Source organism: Hippopotamus amphibius, chromosome 8, assembly GCF_030028045.1.
Source record: "Hippopotamus amphibius kiboko isolate mHipAmp2 chromosome 8, mHipAmp2.hap2, whole genome shotgun sequence".
NCBI classification, from domain to species: domain Eukaryota; kingdom Metazoa; phylum Chordata; class Mammalia; order Artiodactyla; family Hippopotamidae; genus Hippopotamus; species Hippopotamus amphibius.
Genome location: NC_080193.1, coordinates 90534289 through 90561540, shown reverse-complemented (window position 1 = coordinate 90561540; position 27252 = coordinate 90534289). Strand labels below are relative to the sequence as shown.

The 27252-nt window shown below is 38.7% G+C and overlaps 1 protein-coding gene across 4 annotated transcripts in view; it reads left to right on the top strand.

Moving 5' to 3' along the window:
• XRCC5 (X-ray repair cross complementing 5) overlaps window positions 1-27252 on the top strand; it is an 81746-nt gene that overhangs the window by 5405 nt on the left and 49089 nt on the right. For all 4 annotated transcript variants that reach the window (XR_009055047.1, XM_057744738.1, XM_057744737.1 and 1 more), the window contains exons 3-13: window positions 1782-1965; window positions 2873-2921; window positions 3779-3901; window positions 6707-6898; window positions 9675-9789; window positions 10968-11106; window positions 14171-14283; window positions 17852-17914; window positions 21474-21611; window positions 22476-22566; window positions 25958-26091. Coding sequence is in view for 3 of the 4 variants with exons in the window: in XM_057744738.1 (XP_057600721.1) it covers window positions 1782-1965; window positions 2873-2921; window positions 3779-3901; window positions 6707-6898; window positions 9675-9789; window positions 10968-11106; window positions 14171-14283; window positions 17852-17914; window positions 21474-21611; window positions 22476-22566; window positions 25958-26091 (1341 nt within the window). In the remaining variant the exon portion in view is untranslated. The remainder of the gene's footprint in view (window positions 1-1781; window positions 1966-2872; window positions 2922-3778; window positions 3902-6706; window positions 6899-9674; window positions 9790-10967; window positions 11107-14170; window positions 14284-17851; window positions 17915-21473; window positions 21612-22475; window positions 22567-25957; window positions 26092-27252) is intronic.

The following is a 27252-nucleotide window of genomic DNA, read 5'->3' as shown; positions in this document are numbered from 1 at the left end:
GAAACAGTGCTTTCGGTTTTCATTTTTATCTATGCCCCTTGCATGGCAGTCAGAGTGAATCTGGAAGGCTGGGAGACAAAATCTGGTGCTGCTCCCATGCTGCATTCAGATTTCCTCCCCTCTCCTGACTGAGGTTTTGTTGTTGAGCAAGATTACCTTGCCTCAAGATGAATTCTTGTGCAGGAGGCAGATAGAATTCTAGCTGGCCTACCCCACTGGTGTGCTGCAAATATTTGAACCTCAACAGCTGGGACCTTCCCTCCGTGTACAACTGGCAGTTGTAATGGAGTTGTTAACAGACTGAAGATGGAGAGTGACAGAATTCCATCCTCTACCCATGCAGCGTTCTTCTTACTGATGTAAAAGGCTTATGTTAATAAGTAGGTGGGAACAGGACTGCCTTTTGTGTCATGCTCTTTCTTGTTTTTATACTTCATTATGAAATGCTTCATAAAAGAAGCAGATACAGAGAAAAGTATAATGTTTTCCTGTTGTCTAGAGCTGTACAGCCCTAAAGTTTTACTATATTTGTTTGATTTCTTTTTCTCTTCTTAAAAAATAAACTGTTAACTTAAAGCCCCTTGCTTTTCCCCTCCCAGCCTTTTTCTTTCCTCTTCTTCCCCTCTTTTCCTCGGAATTTTCATAGTTATTACTATGCATATTTTATACTTTGGATCTCAGTGTATTTGTAAATAATATTTAGTTATTATTTGGTTATAATATTTAGTTAAATATTATTTAGTTATAATATTTACTTATTGTATGAAGCTCTCAAAAGTGTATGTAGTAGTATTATGCAGTACATATAATTTCACAACTTACTTTTTCTCAACCTTATGTTTTTGAGATTTATTCATATTGGTAAACTTTGAACAAATTTATTCATTTTTTTTTACTAGGGTGTAATATCCCATTGTATAAATATTTTACAGTATGCTTTTGCATTCTTCAGTTGATGGATAGTTAGTTTTCAGTTGTGCCCTGTTGTAAACAGTGCTGAAGTGAACTTAAACTTTCCTGTCCCTTGTCTCCTTGTGTACATGTGCAAGAACTTCTCAACAGTATAAATACCTGTAAGTCAAATTGCTGGGATATAGGATATGAATCAGCAATTTTTTTTAATCTCTGGGAAATTTAAACCTTGGATAGTCATTTCAGAAAGACTAAAATCTTTTCAAATTATCCATAATTAGTTTTCCCTGAGAATTAGAGTCTGATTTGGGTGGAAGCAAATCAAAGAAACTCATCAATTGCAGTCACTGCCAGCATTGACCTAGACATACCACCAAATGTGAAATGGATGGCTGGTGGGAAGCTGCTGCATAGCATGGGGAGATCAGCTTGGTGCTTTGTGACGACCCAGAGGGGTAGGATAGGGAGAGTAGGAGGGAGATTTAAGAGGAAGGGAATATGGGGATATATGTATACACACAGCTGATTCACTTTGTTGTACAGCAGAAACTCAACATTGTAAAGCAGCTATACTCCAACAAAGATATATTAAAAAAAAAAAAAAAAAAGCAGTTTCTGCCCTCCCATTCCTCCACCACAGATTGTGCTGAAAGGATGGGACCTATAGTTAATGAAAAAGTCTGCTTAGAACCTAGGAGTTGTCATTGCCCATCCGTCCCATGGGCCAGTTAGCCCAATATTATATTATTGACAGTGGCCCCGGGGACCTGCCATAGGGAGGTATGGTTGTCTTGCTCTTTTAAGGTTAGATATCTAATGGTTTCCAGATGGTATTGTATGATTTTCAACCTTCTAACTTACTTCTCTAGGTGTTTGCTGAGAGCAAGGATGAAATTGCATTAGTCCTTTTTGGTACAGACGGCACTGAGAATGCCCTTGCTGGCAAGGATCAGTATCAGAACATCACAGTGCACAGACGCCTGATGCTACCAGATTTTGACTTGCTGGAGGACATTGAAAATAGAATCCAGCCAGGTTCTCAACAAGCTGACTGTATCCTTTTTCAGCCAGAGAAGACTCTTAAGAAATTTCCTTGAATCTGGGGAATTGTAATCCAGTTTGGTGAGGTTCTCTGAGAGTCCTAGCTCTAAGTATATGGACATTTTTGGCTCTGAGGACATGGAGATGATGTGTGTTAGGATTTAATGGGAAATTAATTAGGTTGGGGCTGGGTGCATGGACTCCAAGCCCTCCAGTCACCTGTTCCTTCTCTGCACTAGTGACATTGAGAGGTTGGGAGGTATCAGAAGTGGGTGTGTGTGTTGACTGTGTGCAGAGGGTTTGGTGGTGGCAGTGGTTAGAAATGTTAGGATGTAGAGAAAATGTTTTTTAGAAGAGTATAACATTAGCATTCTCCTAGCCTTCTTGGATGGAGAATATTTGTATGCCAAAAATCAGACTGATACCCAAACTGTGAGACTAACAATTTCTTCCACAGGTGCCCTGGTTTTAAGGGGTTCCTCTTATTTTTCTAAACAGCAGTGCCATCCCTGGTCACTGGGAGGTGCTGCTGTGCTGGGAGTGACTTACAGATGCTGCATCATGGCTCACTTCATGTGTAAGAATGGACTGTAACGAGAGAAAATGGGTTCTAGATACTGTAGAATGGCATCATAATTTTTCATTAAATGAGTGGAATATGTTAGATTACCTTTTGGTTTATTTCCTTTTTCCTGGTTATATGTTTCAGGAAGTGTGCTTTGATTTATAACATATATATGAATATAAGAGAAATAGACTTGGAAGAAGGGCATTTGGGCGAGTACTTTTAAATCATCACCCCAGCCCAGTCAGCCCAGTGTCCACAATTTCCAGCCCTGTGGATTTCACTGGAAAAAAGTTGCACATTTTTGGGATAAAGGGACTGTTTGGTGTTATCGTCTGCCCTTAACGAACTGAGTCCTGGATGCCCTCATCGTGTGCATGGATTTGATTCAACAAGAAACCGTGTAAGTATCTCAACTAAAGAGAGTTGGAAATGAACCTTTCTGTTGAAATCAGACCATCTGGAAAGTGAACCCTTGCCAGGCTGTAATTGTAGTACCCTCGGAGAGTCCCTTGTTTATATTCTGCCTCATTGGAGGCTGGAAGGGGATCCTTTTTTATCGTAGTGACCACATCTTTAACTGAAGTTAAAGTTAGGAAATCAGAGACATGCTATTTCCATAATGCTCAGAAATTTGGCTAAGATTTTTTTTTGTTTTTGTTTTTGTTTTTTGGGGTTTTTTAAATAAATAAATTTATTTATTTATTTATTTATTTATTGGCTGTGTTGGGTCCTCGCTGCTGCTCGCGGGCTTTCTCTAGTTGTGATGAGTGGGGGCTACTCTTCGTTGTGGTGCGCAGGCTTCTCATTGCCGTGGCTTCTCTTGTTGTGGAGCGTGGGCTTTAGGCACGTGGGCTTCAGTAGTTGTGGCACATGGGCTCAGTGGTTGTGGCTCATGGGCTCTAGAGCACAGGCTCTGTAGTTGTGGCTCATGGGCTTAAGTTGCTCCACGGCACGTGGGATCTTCCTGGAGCAGGGATCAAACCTGTGTCCCCTGCATTGGCAGGCGGATTCTTAACCACTGCGCCACCTAGGAAGCCCCTAAGATGTTAAAAGTTTGAGTCACAACTGGGTTGATCATGTGTTTAGCAGGAACTTAGCTGAGCATCAGTAGCACGTGACTTGTAGAATGTAATCACATTTGTTAACTGGAGCTAGAGTCATGCTTTACCCTTTTTCTTCTCAGTGACCAAGTACATTTGAATTTGTAGGAAATAAATCAGGAGAATGATTTCCTAATGTGCTAACTCTCTCTTCTAGAGGAAAGAAGTTTGAGAAGAGGCATATTGAAGTGTTCACTGACCTCAGCAGCCCATTCAGCAGAGATCAGCTGGATATTATAATTCATAACTTGAAGAAATCTGGCATCTCCCTGCAGTTCTTGTAAGACCATAAGAATAATATTTGCAGACAGATCTTGTGTTCTCATAATGCAGTGGTAGGACCCCTTCATAGAGCCCTTGGTTCTCAGGAGTCCTCTCTGCTCTGAGTCAGAATCTGTCAGATCACTGTCTTCAGCCAACATTCATTGATTGCTCTCTTGTGTTCCAGGAACTTTTCTGAGTTTTGATGGTAAAGAAATGAAAGTCACAGAGAAACATGGAAATTTAGCTCAGTAGTAATGTTTGCTTGTGCTCTTCTTGGACTCAAAGAAGTGAGGAATTAGAAGAATCTTTTAAGGACATTCAGTTCCATCGCCTGCCTGCATAGAAGACTTTACCCAAACAATTACCAGATTGGTGGTGTCTTTTCTTAAATAGCATAGAGAGCTATGTCTTAAAAACATAGCTAGATGTTTTTAGGATAGATAGGAATGTCAACTTTGGAACCATTTTAAACACATATGCTTATTTTTAACTGTTTTTCAGATCTAAAGGATACACACACATTTATAAAATGTAATTTACTTGTGTGTATTTATAGATGAGGTATACAAACTTAGGGGGAAAATATATTTCATAATTTGTTGGGGAGAGAGTCCCTTCTCCCCCAATAACCTGAATTTCCCCTCCAGGCACTTACTTTATCTTATATCCCTATCAGAAAATTCTTTTCACTACATTAATCCTTGCTGCTACATCTTAAACCTGTTTTTTCATGTCCTATTTTTGGTAAAAGCAGAGTGATAGTATAGAATGTTGAATTATTAGTCTTCTGGGGGCACTCATTTTTCAGATTGAGAGCTCTACCAAGAAGCCTCCAGCTCTGAATGGTAAGCCTACAGCTTCTTTAAAATGCCTGCTGTGGGGAATTAAGAACCTCTCTTGCATGTATGTACCTCTTAAGACTGCTGAGGGGCATCTCCTTTCTGCAGAACTGTAGGAAAATAGTTCAGAATAACCCATGAAGCTGATATTTGTTAAGATGGTGCTTCAGAAAAATTAAGTGCTTTTTAAGTGACTCTTCTTATTGAGTTGAGGTTTTCTCAGCACTTCAAAAACCCAGCTCAGTTTCTATTCCCTGTTCATAATCTCAGATGCCTTTACATCCTTGACGCATACTGCACTTCTATCAGTGTCATTGGAAAGGGCTCCTCTTTTTTGTATGAGCAATACTGTAAAGCAAGCTGAAGAAAGAACGTAGCCTTTTCTTCCACTTGCTTGTTATTTGACTGGTTGTATTTTTTTCTTGTGTAATATCATACTCTTCTTCCTTTGCTGCCACCTTCTAGCATGCAAAGTAGAGTTTTTGGTTTTATTGTTTGGTATATCCCATGTATGATTGATTGTTCTAGTTGGGCTGGACCTTCCGACCCTTCATTTTCTTGTTAATCCTCCCTTCTTCCTGGTTGATGCTCTGGAAACAGCAGTAGCCTGGTGCAAACCCGGGGTGCCACACCCTGCTCCCTGGAAGCTCTTTTTCATGTAATATAGGACATGCACATCTGTCATGCTAAGAGTGTGTAGCAAAAATGTAAACATGAAGCTGTGCTTCAATGATAGCAAATAAAATGATAAAGAAATCACCTTAAAAATCCACATGGGGTGACCAACGAGTAATTTTGAGTAAACTGGAAAGATTGCTGAATTCAACTGTTTGGGTTTCCAGGGACAAAGTAGGGTGACATGCTACAGTGGGAAGAACCTTGCTCTTTCAGTAAGATGACTGAGTCTTTGCTCAGTCACTTAGTAGCTATACGGCTTTGGCCAAATTATTTCATCTCTATAGCTTCTGTTTCTTTTCAGAAAATGGAGATAGAAATCTCTATCCACCTAACATAAAAGGATGAAATGAGATTGTTTATATGAGAGCATTTATAAAGTGTCATATAGAATATTATCATAAAATGTGTTTGGTTGGTTTACTTTTCAATTTGTATATATAGATTATTGAATATTCCCATGACTGGTAACCCCACTCTAGTTTTAGTCTCATTTTAGTCAAACAACTAGAGCAAAACACAAGAACAAAATTGGTCTTACTTCTCTCTAGCATTTAGCTAATTTCTGTATAGGAATTCTGTATCTTAAAACTCAAACAATGAGTTTGAGTTTTAAGTACTTTACACACTCTTATTAATCTTTATAATAACCTTGGTAGATCATTAATGGGCATTTGTTTGTTTATTTTTGTCTGCCTAGAATGTCACCCAGCCTTTTTCTAGGAAGCATCCCTTTCCACTTTTTAACCTCATGGCTTGAGTGAGAGCTGACATCTTCTAAATGTGGCTTCCAGGCTACCACTAATTCCTGGTTTTTTGAATTGGAAGTAGAGGGTTAAAGCCTCATTCCATCTTTGATCGTGGAGTTAGGCATTGTAAGCTTGAAGGTGTTCAGAAACAATGTGGAAGAAGCCAGTCTGAGAGAGTGGGGCCAGCATAAAGGCAAATGAAGATGAAATATGGAGATAGAGAGTGATAAGGTCACAGAATCCTTGTGGTGTTTGAGATTCTGGGTCTAGTCATCCTAAGGCCGTGTGCAACCTTGCGCTTTCAATTATTTTGTGATTTAAACCAATAAATTACCCCCATAAAAGCCAAACCAAAGAGGCTTTGGTCACTTGAAACTGACGAAATATTGGCTAAGGTAGATAAGTATCATTGACAGTAGAGAAATGTAAAGCTCAGAGAGGTTGACTGACATGCCCATTTTCTCATAGCTAGTGAGCGACAGTCACAGAATTGGAACCCAGTTTATTATTTGGCTTCAGAGCTTGTCTTCTTAACTACTGCTGGTCTTTTCATCATAGTTTGCCTTTCCCAATTGGCAAGGAAGATGGAACTGGAGACAGAGGAGATGGCAACTTGCTCTCGGACCACCATGGACCCTCCTTTCCTCTAAAAGGAATCACCGAGCAGCAAAAAGAAGGTATTCAGATGGTGAAAAAGGTGATGATGTCTTTAGAAGGTGAAGATGGGCTGGAGGAAATTTATTCCTTCAGGTAAGACGTGAAAGCATTGTTTACAATTTTTAGTTGCTTTTCTTTTTCTGGGTCACTTTTGAATTAGCAGTTATACAATACTTTAGTATTTTGATTTTTATTAAATAAATGGTGCACCAGCTCCTAATCCCCTTTTTTGAAGTTTGCCTGGTTGGCACAAGATTTCTTGTTTATTTCCAGGACTATGTCAGTAGAGTTTGGAAATATATAGATATAATGTAACATTTAACAAGTCAAATTATAAAAGATGAGGTAGTAGATTTCTTCTTTATGCCAAGCTCAGGGCACATCTCTTGGGCCTTTCCTTGTCATATACCTAAAAAATACTCTTAATTACAAAAAGCGGTGTCAGATCTGAGATAATACTCCATATCCTCTTATCCTCTGATTTAGGTTTTAAGAGGCAGTATGCTATAATATAGAGATTAGAAAAAAAAAACTTTTGATCACAAAATAGTTTGGTCAGGCAAAAACAAAACAAAAACCAAAAACATAAAGAATTTATAACCTACTTATTCCACGTGGACTTTGTAAAAGCAAAATGATTTTAAGAAATGTGAATCCCTGAAGTACCATTTAACAATAAAAGCAGGTTGCTTTTTTTAGTCATCCAATTAGAGGCTATGTGAGAGACGATCTCCTTTATCTGTGTTACTCTTGGTTGGAATTGCATATACACTTAGGCTTATTTTTGAGCAAAGAACCTGAGAGGGATCCATGGCATATTGAACGGTGTGTATTTGAAGGGCCTGATTTGGTAAAAGTGGCAATAGAATACAATACCATACCGTATGGCTTGTGGAGTTTCAGATTCTCAGGGATAATACTGCTTAATGTTAAAGAATTAATTCCAGTTTATCAATAAATACACAAAATACAAGCATTTTTTTTTAATACAAGCATTTTAAGAAAAGTTCTTAATTGAATTAAAGGTTCAATTGAAATTAAGTTTCAACAATTAGGATTTTTTTGAGAAGCTATAGTATATATCTGCTCTCATTTTTCTCAATCACAATTTTTAAATATTTCTGGTGAGCTATAATTGATAAGCTATCAGCCTGCTTTTCTAAATACAGATACTCTTGAAAAATTGCAGGTAAATGGGAATTTTGGAAATTGAACTGTAATTTCCCAAGGGGTTGGCAAAGGAATCGATGAGGAATCCTGTCAAGTTATGTTTTTTTGTCTTAATATGTGTTCTAATTGTAACACATGCAAATATGTGTTCCTAAATTATTGTTCTTTTAAATTTGGACGTGGCTTGCTCTAACGTGGGAATATGTGTCTAAAGCTAACGTATTCACCGTGATATCATAAAGAAGAATTATAGGCCAATAAAATTACTGTTAAAAAAGTTTCTTTTCCTATAACATAACAAGGAGGGAAATTACTGTGTGTTGTCCTAGCCATTTGAAGCTACTTTGATTTTAGATCTGCCATGAAGATGTGGGTCAGAACTTTGCCATCTGATACAGTAGCCATTATCCACATGTGGCTATTTAAATTTAAATTTATTAAAATTAAATAAAGTTAAAAATTTAGTTCCTCAGTCATACTAGACACAAAGTGCTCAATAAGCCCGTTGGACAGGCACAGTTAGAACACTTCCCTCATTGCACAGAGTTGTTCAGGACAGCCCTGGACTAGACTTATCCTCATCTAGAGGACGTTAGATGAAGATAACTTGACTTCTAATTGGAGAGGTTCAAGTCTCATCCAGTTGAATGAGTTCCAGCAGAACTCATCCAGTTGTTCTCAGATGTTACATATGAGATGCTGGTCTTTAGAACTTGTCCTGGAACAGAATCCAAATCTCGATGGTTTTAGATGTGACTCCTAATCAGAGTAGCAATGTCGTGTGAGACAGGTTAGACCTGGTTTCAGACCCATTCATTCCTCAACGAATACAAAGCCAAGGTGTACCATAAGCTTTGGAGCAGGCTATCAGGTAGAATATCTACTATTCATTGTAAATTATTTCTGAAAATTGGAGTCTCTTGAGGCCTCTGTAACTCTGGATAACGTCAGATAATCCTTAGTGAATACCACAAATTCTACCTGTCTCTTGTAATTTTCTCTGTTGTGTTTGGTTAGGAACCAGATGAAAATAGAATTGATCTTCACTAGTATTCAAATGAAGTAGCACTGTACCTTGTATTTGCTACTTCCCAATTCCCCTCCCTGCCCAGTGAGAAACCTAGAGTTACCTGCTTTAACACTATGTTCTGCTAGGTTCCTTTATCCACTGGAGAGTCATTATTTAACTCTCTCCATTGTGTGCATATACTTATCATGTCTTTTATTTAAGAGAATGGAAATGACCTAAAGAATTGCATAGTTGTGAACTGTGACCATATAGGATGGGGCCCACCCTTTGATATCCTAGAGCAGGGCTTTTTATCCTCAGGTCCATGGTTTTCAGGGAGCTGGTATGTGCAAACACATTTATGAATGTACTTTCATCATATCCTCACAGTGTCCTTGGTCTGAAAAAAAAATGTTAAGAACAACTGGCCGAGTTGAAGAAAAGATTGAATAGGGGAAGATAGAGATGTTCTTTTTCACCTGTCAGTAAAGGAATTCAACTCCTTCCTACTGAGCCAACTCATTGGTATTCTGGCTCTCTCCCAACGGCTGGTTGCCACGAGTTTCCTTGCCACTCCTCTCTTTATGTTCAACAACATCTCACTTCTCATTCTAGAAAACTAAATGCAACAGCCAGCACAGGTTAACATTTTAAAATTGCTGCTTTCATAACACATTTTTCTTTATTAAGTGAGAGTCTGAGACAGCTGTGTGTCTTTAAGAAAATTGAGAGGCGTTCCATGCCCTGGCCCTGTCAACTGACTATTGGCTCCAAATTGTCTATAAAGATTGTGGCCTATAAATCGGTAAGTGATAGGTACGCATTTTTTTAAAGAAATGTTACCAGGCAGACAAATATGCTTCTGTAAGGAACTGACAATTCATGTGTGGGTTATTCAAAACCATAATTACTGCTTCTCTAAGTGCTCTCCCTGATCATTTCATCTCTATTTAGCTTTTATGTAAAAGGCATCCTAGGAGAGGAAGCTTTAAGAATTGTCCATGATAGAGGTTGATTCCCTCCTCTTTCTCTTTCTCTCCATTGACAATTGATTGTTAATCATGAGTTTCAGGTCTTTCTCTCTTTTTTTTTTTCCCAAAGAAAGAAAATGAAATGCATTAAGTCGTATCATTGTAGTATTGTAGCAGAAATATAGATACACACCAAAGTTCAGAGTTTTGAAAACTCAGTCACATCATCTGGTAGTAATAGCATCTAAGAAATATCAAAAGATGTGGAGTTGTTATTGTGAAACGGCCTTTTGTAACATGTACATTTGTACATAATAGCACACTTTCAAAAGTGAGCTGCTTTTGGTAATTATTTGATGAAATGCCAATTTGAGTATGAGTCTCCGATCCATGCCTCTGTGTGACCTTCCTTGCCTTTTTTCTTCAAACGCGCAAAATAAAGATATAAAAACATTTAAATATATAAAATGTACAAAATACACAAAAACATTTTTTTTAATATATCTGAGCTTTTTTGAATATTCAAGAACTTAATTCCGAAACATACCACGTGCATGAAAACCGTGGAAGTATTTCAAGGCCTAGAGTAGTGTCCCTGGGAATGAGAATACAGTCTCCTCCCTTTTTTTTTCTCATTTCTTTTTTATATTTCCTTATTGATTTCTGACTACTGATAGTAGTCAGAAATTATTGCTTTCCCCTTTCTTCTCTATTGGAAAACTGTGGTAACAAAATGTAGGGCCCTCTTTTGTGAGATAGTCTGAGGGTTTTGTATAGAAAGTTTTGAATATCTACAAATATTAATATTTATCTATGGATTACCCTTGGGGGGAAATAAAATGTAGAAAGAATTAAAATAAGCAAAAATTTCCACAGTAGGCAAGAGACATCAAACCAGTGTCGCTGGAGTAATTGTTCTGGATTTTTTTCTGTGAAGCAGAGAGTATATTAGGTGTCCATCTTTTGTCTATCTGAATCATAGCTTTCCTTTTATTTTTCCTTTGGAAATCAGATACTACAAGAGAAAGTTAAAAAGTCTTGGACCGTTGTGGATGCACGAACTCTAAAAAAAGAAGATACACAGAAAGAAACAGTTTATTGCTTGAATGACGATGAGGAAACTGAAGTTCCCAAAGAGGATACTATTCAAGGTATTATGCCAGTGAAAACTTCCCTTCTGCCTAGAAGATTTTCTTGAAGATGATACGAGGCAGTCTAGATTTTGTGTTATTATTTGTGTAGAGACACAACTGTGTGAGGGGATCATGAGACACGGGGTCCTTTAGCTCATCCATTGGGTCTTAGGCAGGGTGGTTCTGAGGCAGAAGTATACTCAGGCATTTGGTTTCTCTGGGTTTTAAGTGTCTTAAGTGACAGGACTTAATACTTAGCTTTGTTTTAAAGTTTGAAACTCATCAGCTAGGAAAATGCTTATATTAACATGTCTGAAGCAAATGTTTTGTTTATCTTTGACTTCTGCCGTGATCATTTTTCTGAATGCCAACTTCAGGTCTTATATCCTGCCAGATTAGCTCCCTTAAGGTAATTTAGGGGATAAGAAAAATTATTTGTGTTTGTTATATTGCTTTATGTTCACTAGGATCTTTAGAGTTTTACTTCACATGTTTATACCCATTGGCTCTGTGTAGTGTAACTGGATGGCATCTCTATCCAGAGGGATTAGAAGCTAGCTGAGGGTGTCTCAATGTTCAAGAGCTAAAATGATAAGATACCAAATGATGGTTAAGATAGAAACCAGAGTCTTTATATAAGTTTATCCCCAGACTATGCGCTACTTGGTATACACGTAATTTTAATTTGCAAGCCTTAAAAAAATCTCCTGTCACCTGTGGCACTGTATCGCAGTATTTGTGCACACCTATATGTTTTGCAGGGGTCTTGGGGGTGGGAGAGTGATTAAAGGTGGTGGTGGTGATGACTCCTTTCTTTCTTCTGATGGATTATGTTTAGAATGTAATTAAGCACCCCACAATCTCTACTAATTCTTTAATTCAACTCAGTAGTATAGTGTGGTTAAGAACAGAAATTTTGGATCTGCGCTTGATTAGAATCATGACTCCATACTTGCTAGTCATTTAATCCTAGTGTAAAGACTGGCTCATAGTAGGGAGAATAGCATGATTAAGGGCATAAGACCAGGAAAGCAGAGGGCCTTCGCAGTGATACCGAGTAGTTGGATAAGGTGTATTGGGTTTACGCAGAGTCGTACTCAGATTAGTATCTAAAAGACAATCTGCATTTTTTCTTTTAATCTTCACAGCAGCCACTGAAGTAGGCACTCTTGTTTCCCTTTTACAGATAAGAGAATTAAGGCTGAAAGACATTCATTAACATGCAAACTCACTTAGTTAACAACTAGCAGAATTTGAACCCAGGGCTGCAAGAGTCTGTGTTTCTACATACTGTTCTGACATAGGAAGGGCTTTGAATGACATACTGAAGAGTTTATGCTTAATTTTGAAAGCAACATGGAGCTGTTTATAATTTTGAGGAGCCGAGTGTCATTGGGGCTGTGTTTTAGAAAGATCAGTAGGGCATCTGGGTATAGGATGGGTTGGGAGGAGAAAGGACTAGAGATGAGGGTGCCAGATCTTTTGGTTGTAAGCAAAGAAAGCCTCTCTGGTTGTCTTAGACAAAAAGCAAATTCATTGCTGGAACAATGGGGAGGGAAGAGTTAAACATTGTTTCAGTTCAAAGAAGATAGATGGGGAGCTTTTCTCTTTTACCTTTTTGCAGTTACCCACATACTTCCTTTGCCTGTCTTCCACTTTCTATCCCCTAATATGTAGAGTTCTCTTTTTTAGATAGAGGGACTAGTTTATGTGAGCAAAGGACTATGGTCATAGTTGTAGTCTGTTCTCTACTTTTTGCCATGTACAAAAGTTACAGTTATTGATTTGCCCTTATGAGATGAACCAGAAAGCATAAGACAGTTTTAATTAGAATTTTCAGGTTACTCTTAAACCAGCAGTCCCCAACCTTTTTGGCACCAGGGACCGTTTTCGTGGCAGACAATTTTTCCCAAGAATGGGGTGGGTGAGATGGTTTTGGGGTGATTCAAGCGTATTACGTTTGTTGTGCACTTTATTTCTATTATTATTACATCAGCTCCATCTCAGATCATCAGGCATTAGATCTTGGGCGTTGGGGACCCCTATAAACAATTCAAGTAAGATATCTGAAAAGAACATTTGGTTTAGGTACCACTCTAAATTATGTGCCATACATTTCCCTCTTAATTTTTTGTTGAAATTTTTGTTTTTATTGCCAGCTTTTATTGAAAGACATATATGAAAATAGATTTTTTTTTTTAAATTAAATACATGGCATGTATAGAGTGAGAGGAACTAATAAACACTGGATCACAGAATCTGCCCCCAAACACATAAGTTTCTTTGTTTCTTGGAGTGAAGATGCATGCGCTTTTCCTTTTCATCTACCCAAGGTCAGAATCCTTGGATTTTGATGTTCTTTCTCCCCATTAAACATATAAGACTATATAGTGAAAAGGCATGACTTTCCCTAGAGCAGAGGCCCTGGAACAGGGTTGGAGTTTTTTTAAGGAGCCAAGAGCCTACATCTGTGTGAATAACCTAAGTAATTAAAAAGAAAAAAAAATAGACAATCCAATTCCAGAAATAAAATAAATTTAAATGCAGAAAAATATCCAGCTTACCAACTGAATGTTTCTAAATAGAAAAATTTTGGCTTTTTCCATTAGGTCTTTGTATATTTCCAGCATCCATTTTTGAGAACATTCTGTTCTGAAAATTTCCTATAGGCATTTTTCTCTGTGGGTCTCCAGGTGTCTGAATAAATGTGTTCTTGTTATTATGTTTACAAGTCATGATTGTACTTTAGTCAACCATGGTTTATCTTTGGAGGATAACTAGTACATTGTATTTGCTATATTCTTTCTTCTAGGCTGGATAATCATTAAGGTAACTAGATTGCAGAATATGCTACTTAAAAAATGTAATTAGGTTTTAATTGTCTCTATATTGTATATGTTTGTGGATCTGCTGCTGCTTTTTCTGCATTGATCACAAGGGGCAGAAATTTGATTCCGGGGACCAGTATATGGAGGCTTGATCTGGAGTGTGCATGTATTGTTAATGTATGCGTGGGGCCAATTTCAGCTTGCAGAAAATGAGGCCCCATATGCTTACCAGATGCTCTTCTCTCGTTCTCTAGGGTTCCGCTACGGGAGTGATATCATTCCTTTCTCTAAAGTGGATGAGGAACAAATGAAATATAAATCAGAGGGGAAGTGCTTCTCTGTTTTGGGATTTTGTAGATCTTCTCAGGTAAAGCATGTATTCTACTAATTCTCAACAAAACAGATGAGCTTTTCTCCCATTATTATTTGAGATGGTGTACTTTTGATTGGGCCTTTTATTTATAATATATTTATTTCACTTTTGTTTTTCTAAAATGTAGTCTGGGGTGCTGTTACCCTTGATTTTTGAAGATTGAAAATCAAGAGGTAGAGAAGTCAACATAAAGCCGAAGAATGGATTCAATGAGGAGTCACTTCTTAGCTTTGGTGTCAGTCAAAGCTCATAGTGGCCTTAAAGAAGCAGCATCCAGTTCTTTGCTATTGTATTGCTTTTTCTCACTGTTATGTTTACTGGAGTGTTTTGCAGGAATGGAGGTCTAGTTGGGTTTTGAATGACCATAGGCCTCTTAGAATATCATTGATTTATGCCAGTCACCCTTCTTCTCAATACCCAACAAAGAGGTCTAGGATGTGAAACTTGTTCATAAGTCGTATGTTTTTCAGACGACAATACAGAGATACAAAATAGACACAATGGGAAATGTGGTAACTCATTGAAGCCTGTGGGATACCATATGCTATCCCAGAAAGGGTCATTAAAGATTACCAGCGGTCTTTAATGTTCTGAGGTAGGCAACCAAAGAGAATGAATGAGTAGAAAGTGCATCTTTTCAGGCTCTATAGGGCTGAAGAGATTTTTGTTGGTTCTAGAAGAACTTAAGTGAGGATTAAAATAAATATAACCCAATATACCAGATTTGAACTTCTTCATGTTGCTCTAGTATGTAGTCCCTATGTAATTCAGTGATAGAATAATTCAGTGACATTGGGGAGAATGTCTTTCATCATATCCTCAAACTGTTAGATGCATTTTTAAGACTCAAGCCAAAAATTGAGAGTATTTACTTAAAGTCGATACAGTCAGTGGTGAAAATAAATACTTTTTGGAAGTTGAGCATCTCTAACAATTCTCTAACAAATTACACTAAATGTGCTTTTCTTTAAAATTATTCACTTTGGGAGGCATATAAACTTAAAATTTATGGTTATTATTGTCAGTGCTTATGAGTCTTTTCAGTGAAACAGAACCTCCATTCAGACCTATTTGTAGAAACTGGCCTATTGGGAACTGGGTCTGCCTAATTCCAGATAGGCAGAAAAGATCTGTGCAAAACCCCTGTAACTGTAATCCAGGACTCAGAAAGCTGAAATCATCTGTGCCATGGGTGCAGGGGCCTATTAGTTAAATGACAAAGCAAGAAGGAGTGAAGGGAACAAAAAGTACATTTTCCACTTAAAAAAGATTTTTATTAACTTAAATTTTGTCATGGAGTGTTTTCTAAATCAACTTTTTGTTGTTTTTAAGCTCTAAATTATTTTTATCTTAAGTATAATATCAAACAGGTACAATATAGTCATAATACCTACCATTTATAGAGTGATTATAATATCACAATCAATATGCTAAGCATTTTACATAAATTCCCATTTAATTCTTATTACAACCCTCTTAGGTAGGTGCCATGATATGTATTTTATACATTAGGACATTGAGGTTCAGAGCTGTTCAGTAATTGGCCCAAGGTCACCCAGCTAGAAGGTGGTAGAGATGGGTTTTAAACCAGGTCTTTCTGACTCCAAAGCTATGCCATTAATCAGCTGTAATCTGCCCACAAGATAGGCCCATTTTTGAATAGTCTAGTTTTTACATACCTGCTTTCGTGTATTATGTTAACAAATGCAGACACATATTCTTAAGAACAAGGTTTTTCCGGGACTTCCAAGGTGGCGCAGTGGGTAAGATTCTGCCTGCCAATGCAGGGGACACGGGTTCGATCCCTGCCCCGGGAAGATCCACATGTGGTGGAGCAACTAAGCCCGTATGCCACAACTCTTGAGCCCATGTGCCACAACTACTGAAGCCCACATGCCTAGAGCCCATGTTCTGCAACAAGAGAGGCCACCGTAATGAGAAGCCCGCACACCACAATGAAGAGTAGCCCCCACTCACCGCTACTAGAGAAAGCCTGTGTGCAGCAACAAAGACCGAACACAGCCAATAAAATAAATAAATTTATTAAAAAAAAAAAAAAAAGAACAAGGTTTTTCCATACCACCTAAGGTAAAGAATAAGTATGTACCTTTTAATAAGACTAGTAATTAGCTTTAAATTAATAAGATCACACAGATTTCCAGATTCCCTTAAACTGAGGGACCCTAATATTTCTGGATTGAAGTAATGTGAAACTTTTCATTATATAAAATAGGCTTTTTTGGTTTGGATTTTTTTTTTGAATTGTGAATTACCCTTTTAAATTTTCAAGAGTCCTTTCAATTTGTCTTCTTCCAAGTTGTCAGCGTTCTGGGTATCTCATTACAGGACGAATAAGAATTTAGCCAGAATTTCCCCAAATGTCTGGCTGCCCTTTGAGAAGTCATTTAGATACCTTAGGAAAAGATATCATTAGCTGTTCCTGAATCAATCAAGAACTATTACAGATGCTAATAGGAGGGCAAAGAAATCTATATGAATGTAGCAAACTGAAAATATAAGATTATTCCCATATTTCTTCAAATAATGGCTTTCAGGTGGGGAATGGGAGTGTTTGGATTATTTGGGCCCCACCCCCACACCTTTGAGACTGAGTTTTCTTGAGCTGCTGTTACTGTGAAAGTGCTCACGATGTCTCAGCTTTAGAGGTGGAGGGGGAAAGCGTTGTCTCTCTTACGGCACGTTCCTGTAAATATGCTCCAGGCTCAGAATGACATAGATCAAAGAAAAGTTGATCTGGCTTGATAGATGCAGGTGGTTATAATAGTACAAACTCTTAGTATTCATTTTCTAGTCTGTGACTCCTCTGATACTGTGCTAGGTAAGTAATTTGAAGGACACATGATCCTCTAGTCTGTTTGCGATGCATCAGTGCCTCGTCATTACTCTTAGGATGAAGTCCAAACCACTTGACTTTGCTCATAAGAGGCTTCCTGATCTGACCTTTGCGAATCTCACTCATCTAACTTTTCAGCTTTGCCCTTGCACTGTGGCACTGCACGACTCCAGAAGCAGTTCTCCGAATGCGCTATGTATTTGTCACCCCAGACTTAATCACACTGTTATCTCTGCCGAGGACACTTGTGCCCAGACTTTCATCTTAGTTCCTACACATCCTTTAAGTCTTGACTTAGGCGCCACCTTTTGCAGAAGCCTTCCTGACCTCTCATGACTAATGTAGATGCCCTTCTCATGCGCCCCTGTAGCACTGAGCTGTGATACTGTACTTTTGTGGACGGGTAGCATTGTCTGGTAATACTCCACTGCAGCTAATTTCATACTTATCTAGGCTTTTCAAGATAAGGCTACATCCTATTCATTAGTATGTTTACAGTGCCGGAACAATGTTTGACGTAAACTAGGCACTCGTGTATTTATTACGTTTAATTGATTTGAACCTCGGGTAGTAAGTTGTTTCTGGTACCTGTGAATGTTTTTCAGGAAGAGCATTTTGAATATAGTTTCTTAGTAACATGTGGCATTATGGTTTTTTGTGTTATTTACTTTGGATCAAAACCAGTTCTTTCCTCACTTCCTCTTGTAGGTCCACATGAAATATTTTATGGGAAATCAAGTTCTAAAGGTCTTTGCAGCAAAAGACGATGAGGTGAGTTGACAATAGGTCTTTGAGGTAGTACCACAGAATTGAATTGTCATTTTAAGTGAGTTGTTTGGGGCTTTTATAGTTTAAAATGACATTGATTCTTGCAAAAGCAGTGGGAAAATTGACTGACCTTTAACTCTGAAAATGGAGAAGTGATAAATGAATTTGTCATAGCATGAGCACAAGGCCTGAGGACATAGTCCTGCAGTTGGAGATCAGGTGAATATTAAAAATATAAACATTTGAACAAATACATTTAAGTATGCGAATCTCATGGTCACAGGTTCAGAAAGGTTGGGGTCAAGTTAACATTTTCAGGAATAGAACATTTAGTGCTGGCCTAAGCATCCTGAAGATGAGCTTCGCTGACTTACTGGACTGCTTCCTTCATTGAGAAATTTGTCCTATCCCCCTTGCCTCTTCCTTTTCATTCTTTTCCTACATTCCCACGAGATTCTGTTTTCAGGCTGGTTTCTGCCTGGCTAACAACCCACAACTATTGCATCCTACACTCACACCTGCCCTCTCTATGAATATTTTCTACGTAGTCTTCAAGTCAGAATTTATTTCCTTGGAGATTTTGATATTAACTGGAAGATTACCATCCAGTGTCTGTTCAAGTCTGCTTAAACAGGTCTTCAAGTTCCAGAAGTCCTTTTTCTCCTCACTTCTGAAGGGTAGCTGGCTGCTGATTTAGTGAGTGGATATCCCGTTATTCTATTAGAACAGTAAAATTAGGAGAAGAAAATTCCTGGCTTCCACTGAGTACAACGGATTCATTAAAGCGCAGTAGGCGTATATGAGTCCTCAAATTTGAGAATCCTGGTTCATGGATCTCTCCTGAATCAAATCCTATTGGGAATCATGCAGTTCTAGTATATATTGTCAACACAACTTCACTGCATTTTTAACTTCTGCTGAAGTTTTAACTTCAGCTTTCCCTTTACCCAGAGAGAATTCTGATCACATCATGTGATTGCTGGGTATGCAGTGAGGAAAATCATATCACAAAGCTGTGTTGACACATGTGATTATCTAGACTTGCTGGCTCGGGTCAGGACAGCCTTGTGGTTTGCATAGTTCAAATCCAGCCTCAAACAGACCCTGTAGATCACAGGGTCACTTTGAGTCAGTCACAAAAAAAAAATTCATCTACAAATGGCAAAGGGCTACTCTTTAGTGTCAGTTCTTGATGCCATAGTCAAAGAATAATGTTAACTAATTGGAGCTTATGAGATAAGCAGGGGAGTAAAGAAACTATGTCATGTGAGCGCTTTCAGTAAAAGATTGTGTGGAGAAGACTTGTGTAGGTAGGCAGGAGAGTAGGAGGGATGAGAGGCAAGAGCCTTCTTCCGGTGCTTAGAGGATCATCATATGCAAGAGAAACTAAACTCTGCTTCCTACCAGAGGGCAAATTGGAACCAACAAGTGGTCATTTTGTTCAAGATGAAAAATTATTTTATCAACAAGGATTATTATCCCAGATGGATTGGTTCCTTATGAGATGGTCAGATCCCCATTCCTGTAAGTTTCTAAGCCGTCTCCACCAATCAGATGTTGAGAAGGGAATTCCTTCATCCTGTGGGTTGTTAAACTAGATGAATACTTTCGTTTTTCAGCTCAAATGTTCCATGATTCTAAGAATGTATTGCTTTTTAAAAATGTTTTCTCTGGTAATTAGCATGTTTTGTTTGTTTGTTTGTTTGTTTTTGCATAGAGAATCTACACTTTTATGTGCTGGTTTTCACTGTGTGGAAGAGAAAGGGAAGGAAATGGAGCTTTAGTTGAGTTTCCCACAGGTGTAGTACTGTGTTATAATATAGCAGCCACTCAGGACCTCTTCTTTCCTTCTTTAAATGTCCCAGTTGGTCCTATCAAAGACACACAAATAAAAACTTGCAAACAAATTGAAAGTAATCTCTTCTTTAGACTCCCATTGTGCTTATCTGGTCTCTCTTATGGGACTTGTTAGAACACACACATTCTTTACTTGGTACACATCTTGTTTCTGCTAGTAAAGAAGGTACTAGCTCAGTGAGCTCAGGGACTCAACTTTGTTTTCTTACAGGGCCTAAGACAGTGCTTAGCCAAAAGTAGGCACTAAGCAGATACTCCTTGAATTGAACTGAAAAGGCAATCAATGTATCATGAAGTCTGTAGAGGATTTTGATGACAAGGTATTGATGTCATAAGTTTTAGTGGAGGAGATGGGGCTATACACAGCTAACTTTGCTAAAGGTTAGCTGTACACCGAGGAAAGTACTACGTGTTTGGGGAGTTATGGAGAGGGAGAGAGCTGAGTAAAGCAAATCTGAAATAGAGAGCTTGTCAGTTTACTGAGCATTGAAAGTGGGTTAGAAGCTTGAGAGCCAGAGATTTGGAGAGAGCATTCTAGTGAGGAGGAAACTGTACAAGCAAAAAGCTGCTGAGGTGGGAAAATACAAGACTTGCCCATGAATAATGATCAGCTCGACTAAGGCTGGGGTAGGGGAACCTTTGGAAGTTTTTAAGGAAGAGAGTGACGTGATCAGCTCTAGGAACAAGGGAGGCAGTGATGGAACAGAATAGATAGAATTTGAAAGATGGCATAGAGGTGGAATTGGTATTTGGTGAACACTTGAAGGTGAGGGATGGTAGGGAGGCATTATCAACGACATTAGGGCTTCTTGTTTGGTTGACTGGAAGGTGGTGTTAGTGGAAGCAGGGAGTACAGGAGGAAAAAAGGGGAAAGATAGTAAGCTTAGTTTTGGTCATGGACAGTTTGAGATACCTGAGGTATAACTGTATGAGTTGTCTACCAACTAGTAGGTAATGTAAATCTGGATCTTGGAAGAGTTTTAAAGCTGAATATACAGAATTTTGATTCATCAACTCACGGAACTGGATAAAATAGTCGCCAAAGTAGAGTTTTAGAGTGAGAGGAGGAGAGAAAGGCCAAGAGCAGAATTTCAAGATTAGTTAGAAGAGAAGAGCTGGGGGAGGAGTGGTCCACAAAAGTAGAATAATCGGGGGAGAGTATTGTTTCTGAAGCCAAAGAAGGAGAGAGTGTAGAGAAAGAGGGATGGTCAGATGCTACTGAAAGGTCAAACAAATAGAATGGGAACTAAAAGCTTGGCAATTTGGAGATCATGGGGGACTTCAGAGGATAATTTCGGTAAGGAGGCTGGTCAGCAGCTGGAGTAGATTGAAGGAGAATTGTGTTCTAAGCAGTGCAACAGCAAGATCATTCCTTCATGAAATGTAAAGATGAAGGGAAGGAAAGTTACAGATAGTAATTTATGGGGAGAGGGACAAAGAAAGATTTTGTTTAGAGTGAGGGTGTGATTTCAGCGGAGAAGGAAAATTGAAGGGATAAGAGAATATAACAAAGTAAGTTCGTTCCAGAAGAGGTACAGTGAATGAGATCAAATGCAGATGTGTACAGTGTAGCCTTAAAGTGGTTAGGGGGGCACTTCAAACCCGAAACAGGAAGAAAGTGGGTAACAACCTTGTAAGTATGTAGTTGTGCTGTGAACATCCTTGCGTGTCGGATATGTGTTAACACACGCATCTTTCTTACTAGGCGGCAGCAGTTGCCCTTTCCTCCCTGATTCATGCTTTGGATGAATTAGACATGGTGGCCATAGTTCGATACGCTTATGACAAAAGAGCTAATCCTCAAGTTGGTGTGGCTTTTCCTTATATCAAGGATGCCTATGAGGTAAAACCCGCAAGTCTTTTATTCATATTAATTTTTTCCCTTCAGTTCCTTTATTCTAAACAATGCTTCTCAGCTGTTAACGTGCATGGGAGTTACTTGGGGGATCTTGTTAAAATGCAGCTTCCGATTCTGTAGGTCTGGGGTGGGGGCCTGAGATGCTGCATTTCTCACCAGTTCCCACGTATTGCTGATGCTGCTGGTCTGTGAAGCACACTTTCAATTGCAATAAAAGAACATAAATTATAAAAGTATGCAAGGAGCTTCTTATTAAATCGGTAAAGGCTAACCTTGACCTTCTGTTTGCCTAATCCAGTGACCTTCTCTCCATTTTCATCCTTCTTGACGTCTCAGAACCTAAAGGGAACACAGATTACCTCCCTTTTTCCAACAGCCTTTACTGTGGTTAAAGATCGAGGGTGTGACTCTTTCTTGTGCTCCTGGTGAAGTTCAGTATTTTTAGGGCTCTCCCATTTAAAATATAGGTCTAGATTCCTTGCCATTTCCTGTTTCTCAGAGAACTCCCTGTGGCAGAAATGGAACAAGAAAGCAGATACTTTGACTCCCACGTCAGCCTGCCAGTCGCCTTGACTCTTCTCATGTGTTGTGTGGGTCTTGCGTTTTGTAGGTATTCTTTGATAGTCTGTCTTTTAAGCATTTCTTTTATGTTTAATATTCTTTGTACTGTTTGCAATCATGTACAGCTAATCACAGAAATCAGAACGCTTTACTCTCCATGTCCCAAACTTGAGCCGTCTGATTTTTGAAATCCTTTTGTTGTGCCACTTTCACAGCATTTGAGATCAGCTTTAAATTTTTCCATTAATTCGGTTGTTTCTATTTTTTACCTCCACCCTTTCTCATTAGTGTTTAGTGTACGTACAGCTACCTTTCATGGAAGACTTGCGGCAATACATGTTTTCATCCTTGAAAAATAATAGGAAATGCACTCCCACAGGTGAGTTTATTTCCATTTTGCTCACTCATTGGCTCTAAACAGAGACTGTTGTGGGGAAATCACCTGTCTTTAGTCATGGTTTGGGGCTAGGGTTTCACAGGGTGGAATTACAGTTGACTATTGAACAACGAAGAGGTTAGTGGCACTGCTCTCCCCAGTCGAAAATCCACATGTAACCTTACAGTTGGCCCTCAGTATCCATGGTTCTGTAGCTTCGGATTCAGCCAATCTCAGATTGTGTAGTAATGTACAGATATACATATATGGATTATAGCAGTTCAAACCCACATTGTTCAAGGTCAACTGTAGTTGGGTTCCAGTCACACTCGTCTATGGTAATGATGAAGGTGATTTTTTTCCAGTAGCAGGGATAGGTTTGCTCTAAACATTTCTCTAGTTTCACCCCCTCTGACTTAGAGCTTGCATGTGGGGAGCAGCTTGCTGGAAATGGATATACACTCTCCAATTGTGAGCAGAATATTTGCCCTTTGCTGAAATGAATTGACATGTAGTATCAAACCTGTGATTAGTGTTCTGTGTAAAATATGATGTAACTTTAACCAAAAAGTGACAGTGCTGGAGACTATTCTCTTTGCCCTTTCTTTGTAGTTTACATTATCAGTCCAAGTCCTGTTGTTCCTTATTGCCAGGAGTTACTGGGAGCTTAATGAGAAGAGGCCTTTATTAAGCATCTGGCTGCAAATGTCACGGTGCTACACAGAGTGATTCTCACACATGCTGATCCTGTCTTCCAGAAATCTCACAGTGTAAGACAGTTATCATAAGATATAACAGTGGGCTGAAGGTAGAGAACATACCAAAAGTCTGCTCATCACAGAATGATGAGTAGATGTTTTAGTTGACAAGTTTAAATCTGCATCAGTGTAGCATTAGGGAATTGTGAGGTGAGTCTCAGAACTGGGTGCTCTCTGTATGTTGGGAGCAGTGTGCAGGAGAAAAACCAAGAATCAAATGGGCCCCTAGGGCGTATATCTTTACCTTCCAGAAATGAGTCTCTGCATCACATGGAGCCAGGCATGGACTTGAATGTGTAGAAGGTGCCAGCGTGTTACAGTATTCTGTCTCTTCCTCTTGATAATTCCAAACTTTAAATGGGAAGAACGTTTAAAAATGAGACCTTTGTTGGGAGATTACCTTATAGATATAAATCATTCAGGGTCTAAAACATTAAATATTTTTTGATCTGTTGATTTATTGTTTGTGAGTTGACATTTTTGTTTGCATTTGCTCCATTGGAAAAAGGGATCGTTAAAATTGTTTGGCCTATTTCCCAAGTCAACATTTATGTAGGGCTGTGTAATGCCAGCATGGTCCGACCTGATACTAGCCTGTAGTAGCAGATGGAAGTCACCAAATATTCACCCACACAGGTACCACCTCATTCCTATTGCTGGGTGGACCCTGCAGTAGTCAGCTTGAGATGGTGCCTGAAACCTCCCTTGGAAACTCCAAAAATGAGATAGAAGTGCCTCGTGATAAACATCTGTATGCTTGTTCATTTTGTAGTGGCTGTCCAAAAGTGATGTTTGGAAAGGTGAATAGAAGCATAATGAACTTTTAGGAACTGCTTGCTCTTTTCCACCTCTTGCCTAGTGACTGAATAATCCCAAAACAGCACTTTTAGTTTTAACAGCTGAACTGCCGTGTGCATCAGCAGAATGAAAGTTACACGTGGTAGTTTAGGTAGAAGCATTTTGTTGTCTTCCATCCACATTGCTTTGGGCTGTGCTGTTTTCATTGACTCAGTGGATTTTCATCGGGGCGCACTTGCTTTCTGTCTGATGTTAGAGACATGAAGAAGAGGACGTCATGTTTCTGCTCTTGAGGATCCTTAGAATTTGAACAGAGTGGGGGGAGACATGTACGCAGAACGTTGCTCCAAGGAACACATATGTGTGCATGGCCAACAGTCACATGAAAAGAAGCTCAGCATCAGTAATCATCAGCAAATAACATATGTTTGCAAGGATGTGGAGAAAAGGGAACCCTCGTGCACTGTTGTTGGAATGTAAACTGGTGCAGCCACTGTGGAAAACAGTATGGAATTTTCTCAAAAAATTAAAAAATAGAACTGCCATACAATCCAGCAATTCTACTTCTGGGTATTTTCCCAAAGAAAACAAAAACATTAACTCAGAAAGATATATGCATGCCTCTGTTCATTGCCACATTATTTACAATAACCAAGATATGGGAACAACCTAAGTGTCCATCAGTGAATGAATGGACAAAGAAGATGTGATGCACACACACACACACACACACACACAGTGGAGTATTACTCAGCCATTAAAAAGAATGAAATCTTGCCATTTGTGACAACATGGATGGACCTAGAAGGTATTATGCTAGGTGAAATGAGTCAGACAGAAAAAGACAAATATCATATGATTTCACTTAAATGTGGAATCTAAAAAACAACAAATGAGCAAACAAAACAGAAACAGACTCATAGATAAAGAGAAGAAACTGGGGGTTGCTGGAGGGGAGTGGAGTAAGGGGATGAGTGAATTTGGTGAGGGGGATTAAGAGGTACAAACTTCTAGTTATAAAATAAATAAGTCACAGGGATAAAATATACAGTATAGGAAATATAGTCAGTAATATTGTAATAACTTTGGTGGCAGATGGTAACTAAACTTATTGTGTTGGTCAGTTTGTAGTATATAGAAATATTGAATCACTACGTTGTACACCTGGAACTAACATAGTGTTGCAGATCAATTATACTTCAAATTTAAAAAAAAAGATTAAAAAAAAAAAAAGACATGCACGCAGGTCTGTGTGATTAGTACCATAAGGTTTGTGAGAGGAAAGAACTCATTCTGACCTGGGGAGATTGTAAAGGAATCCAGTCACTCTGGTCCAATGGCGTCTTCCTGTTAAGTTGGTATAGCCCGATACAGGGTGTGTTAAATCCTTATAGAGCTAATGCTTCATTTCCAAAGGGGTCTTCTTTCTCTTTTTTAATGTTTTTCTCCTTTGCCTGTTACTAATGTTTTTAACGTCAACTCAGTGAATACTGAATATTTTGAATTAGCATGTGGAAATTGGGTTTTGTATGGCTGTGGTGCATTCTTCTAGAACAGATTCTTTTGCTTTTGATAGGATATTCTGTTGTCAAAAGTTCACCAATTTGGTAGAGCTGGGAAGTACGTAAGAGACCAGCTACTTAAAATAGCTCTCTTTGCAAATAAGAAAACCAAGGCTCAGGTTAAATGACTTGCGTAATTAGAAAGTATTTTTGGCAGGGCCAGGACTGTATCCTGCCAGTATTGCTGTGAATATCTGTGAATGGAAGGCATTTGTTTTGGAGACTAATGGCGGTAATCATTATTTCTTTTTGTTGCTCTGTTTATCCTTGTCTTAGAGGCGCAGTTGAGTGCTGTTGATGCTTTGATTGATTCCATGAGCTTGGTAAAGAAAGATGAAGAGGAGGGCACCATTGAAGACTTATTTCCAAGCACCAAAATCCCAAATCCTCAATTTCAAAGATTATTTCAGGTGAGAGAGGAAAGATGAATCAGTCATAATCTTTTTAGATGAAAGAGAGCTAAGTGAAAAGTTAGGGTACTTGGCTGGTCCCAATCAAACTGATGGCTCAGTTGCTCATTCTATTTAATGGAAGAATAACACTTTTCTACTAAAAAAAGATTAAAAAAGACTGAGCTTTTAGAAGGAAGTAAAGTTAGGATGTTTTAAAAAAATTTTTTCTAAGAGTAGGGTAGATTTTGTTTGTTTTTAAACCAGAAGGTCAAATAAAAAGCAGATTCTTCTTTATGCTTTTTTAAAGAGTTTCCTCCTCTGTTTTATGTGAATGAGACTTTTCTTTGTTTTTTTGTATCTGAATAGTAAGGGGGCTTTTAGGAACTGTGTAATATGTAACCACTATTAGGGAAGACGTGTTAGAGGTCAGATAGAGAGGTTATGGTATGAACTTATTAAAGAGTAACTAAAATAAAGAAAAATATAAAGTATAAATTTCTGAATCTTGGTCCAGAGGCGTTAGAAGATGGAGATTGGATTAAGAGAAACTGGGGAACTTGACAAGAGAGCTGACTTCTGTGAAGGAAGGGGAGGGGTGGACGAAGAGTGAGGGGAAAGGACTATCCCAGTCTTGGAGTGACTTGACGACAACAGGACACAGGCTTCTCTGAACCTCACAAAGCAGCTTTTCCAGGCAAACTTTTCCCCGCAGGGGAGTGGAGGGCCTGCTCGTGCAGTGAGGGGGGAGGTAGGAGTGGAGGCTACATGTTGGGGACTTCACTGATTGCCCCTTCTGACTCATTTCTCAAAGCATCCTTAACTAACTCAGATCCACGTTAGGGCCTGTTGTGATTCCAAGGGGTCTTCTACTCAGTAGAAACTGTCCGGGTTTTTTGATGCTTGTAATTCCTTTAAGTAGTGGGGGAAAAAATCTTTTTTTCCAAAATCAGGACTTTGAAGCTTAACAGGTCAAGACCTGACTCAGTGAATACTTTTGTATTCTAAGTGTGATCAAGTATAAATTACTTGTATAAATTCCTTTGCTGTTTTTGACAAGTGGACCTCAAGACCTGAAGGCTTTTGCCATTTGTAGAGAAAGGAGGAACAGACTAGTTGGTGTGGAAAGCTTGCAAAAACAGGTGTGGAAAGCTTGCAAAAACAGGTAAAAAATAGAAACTT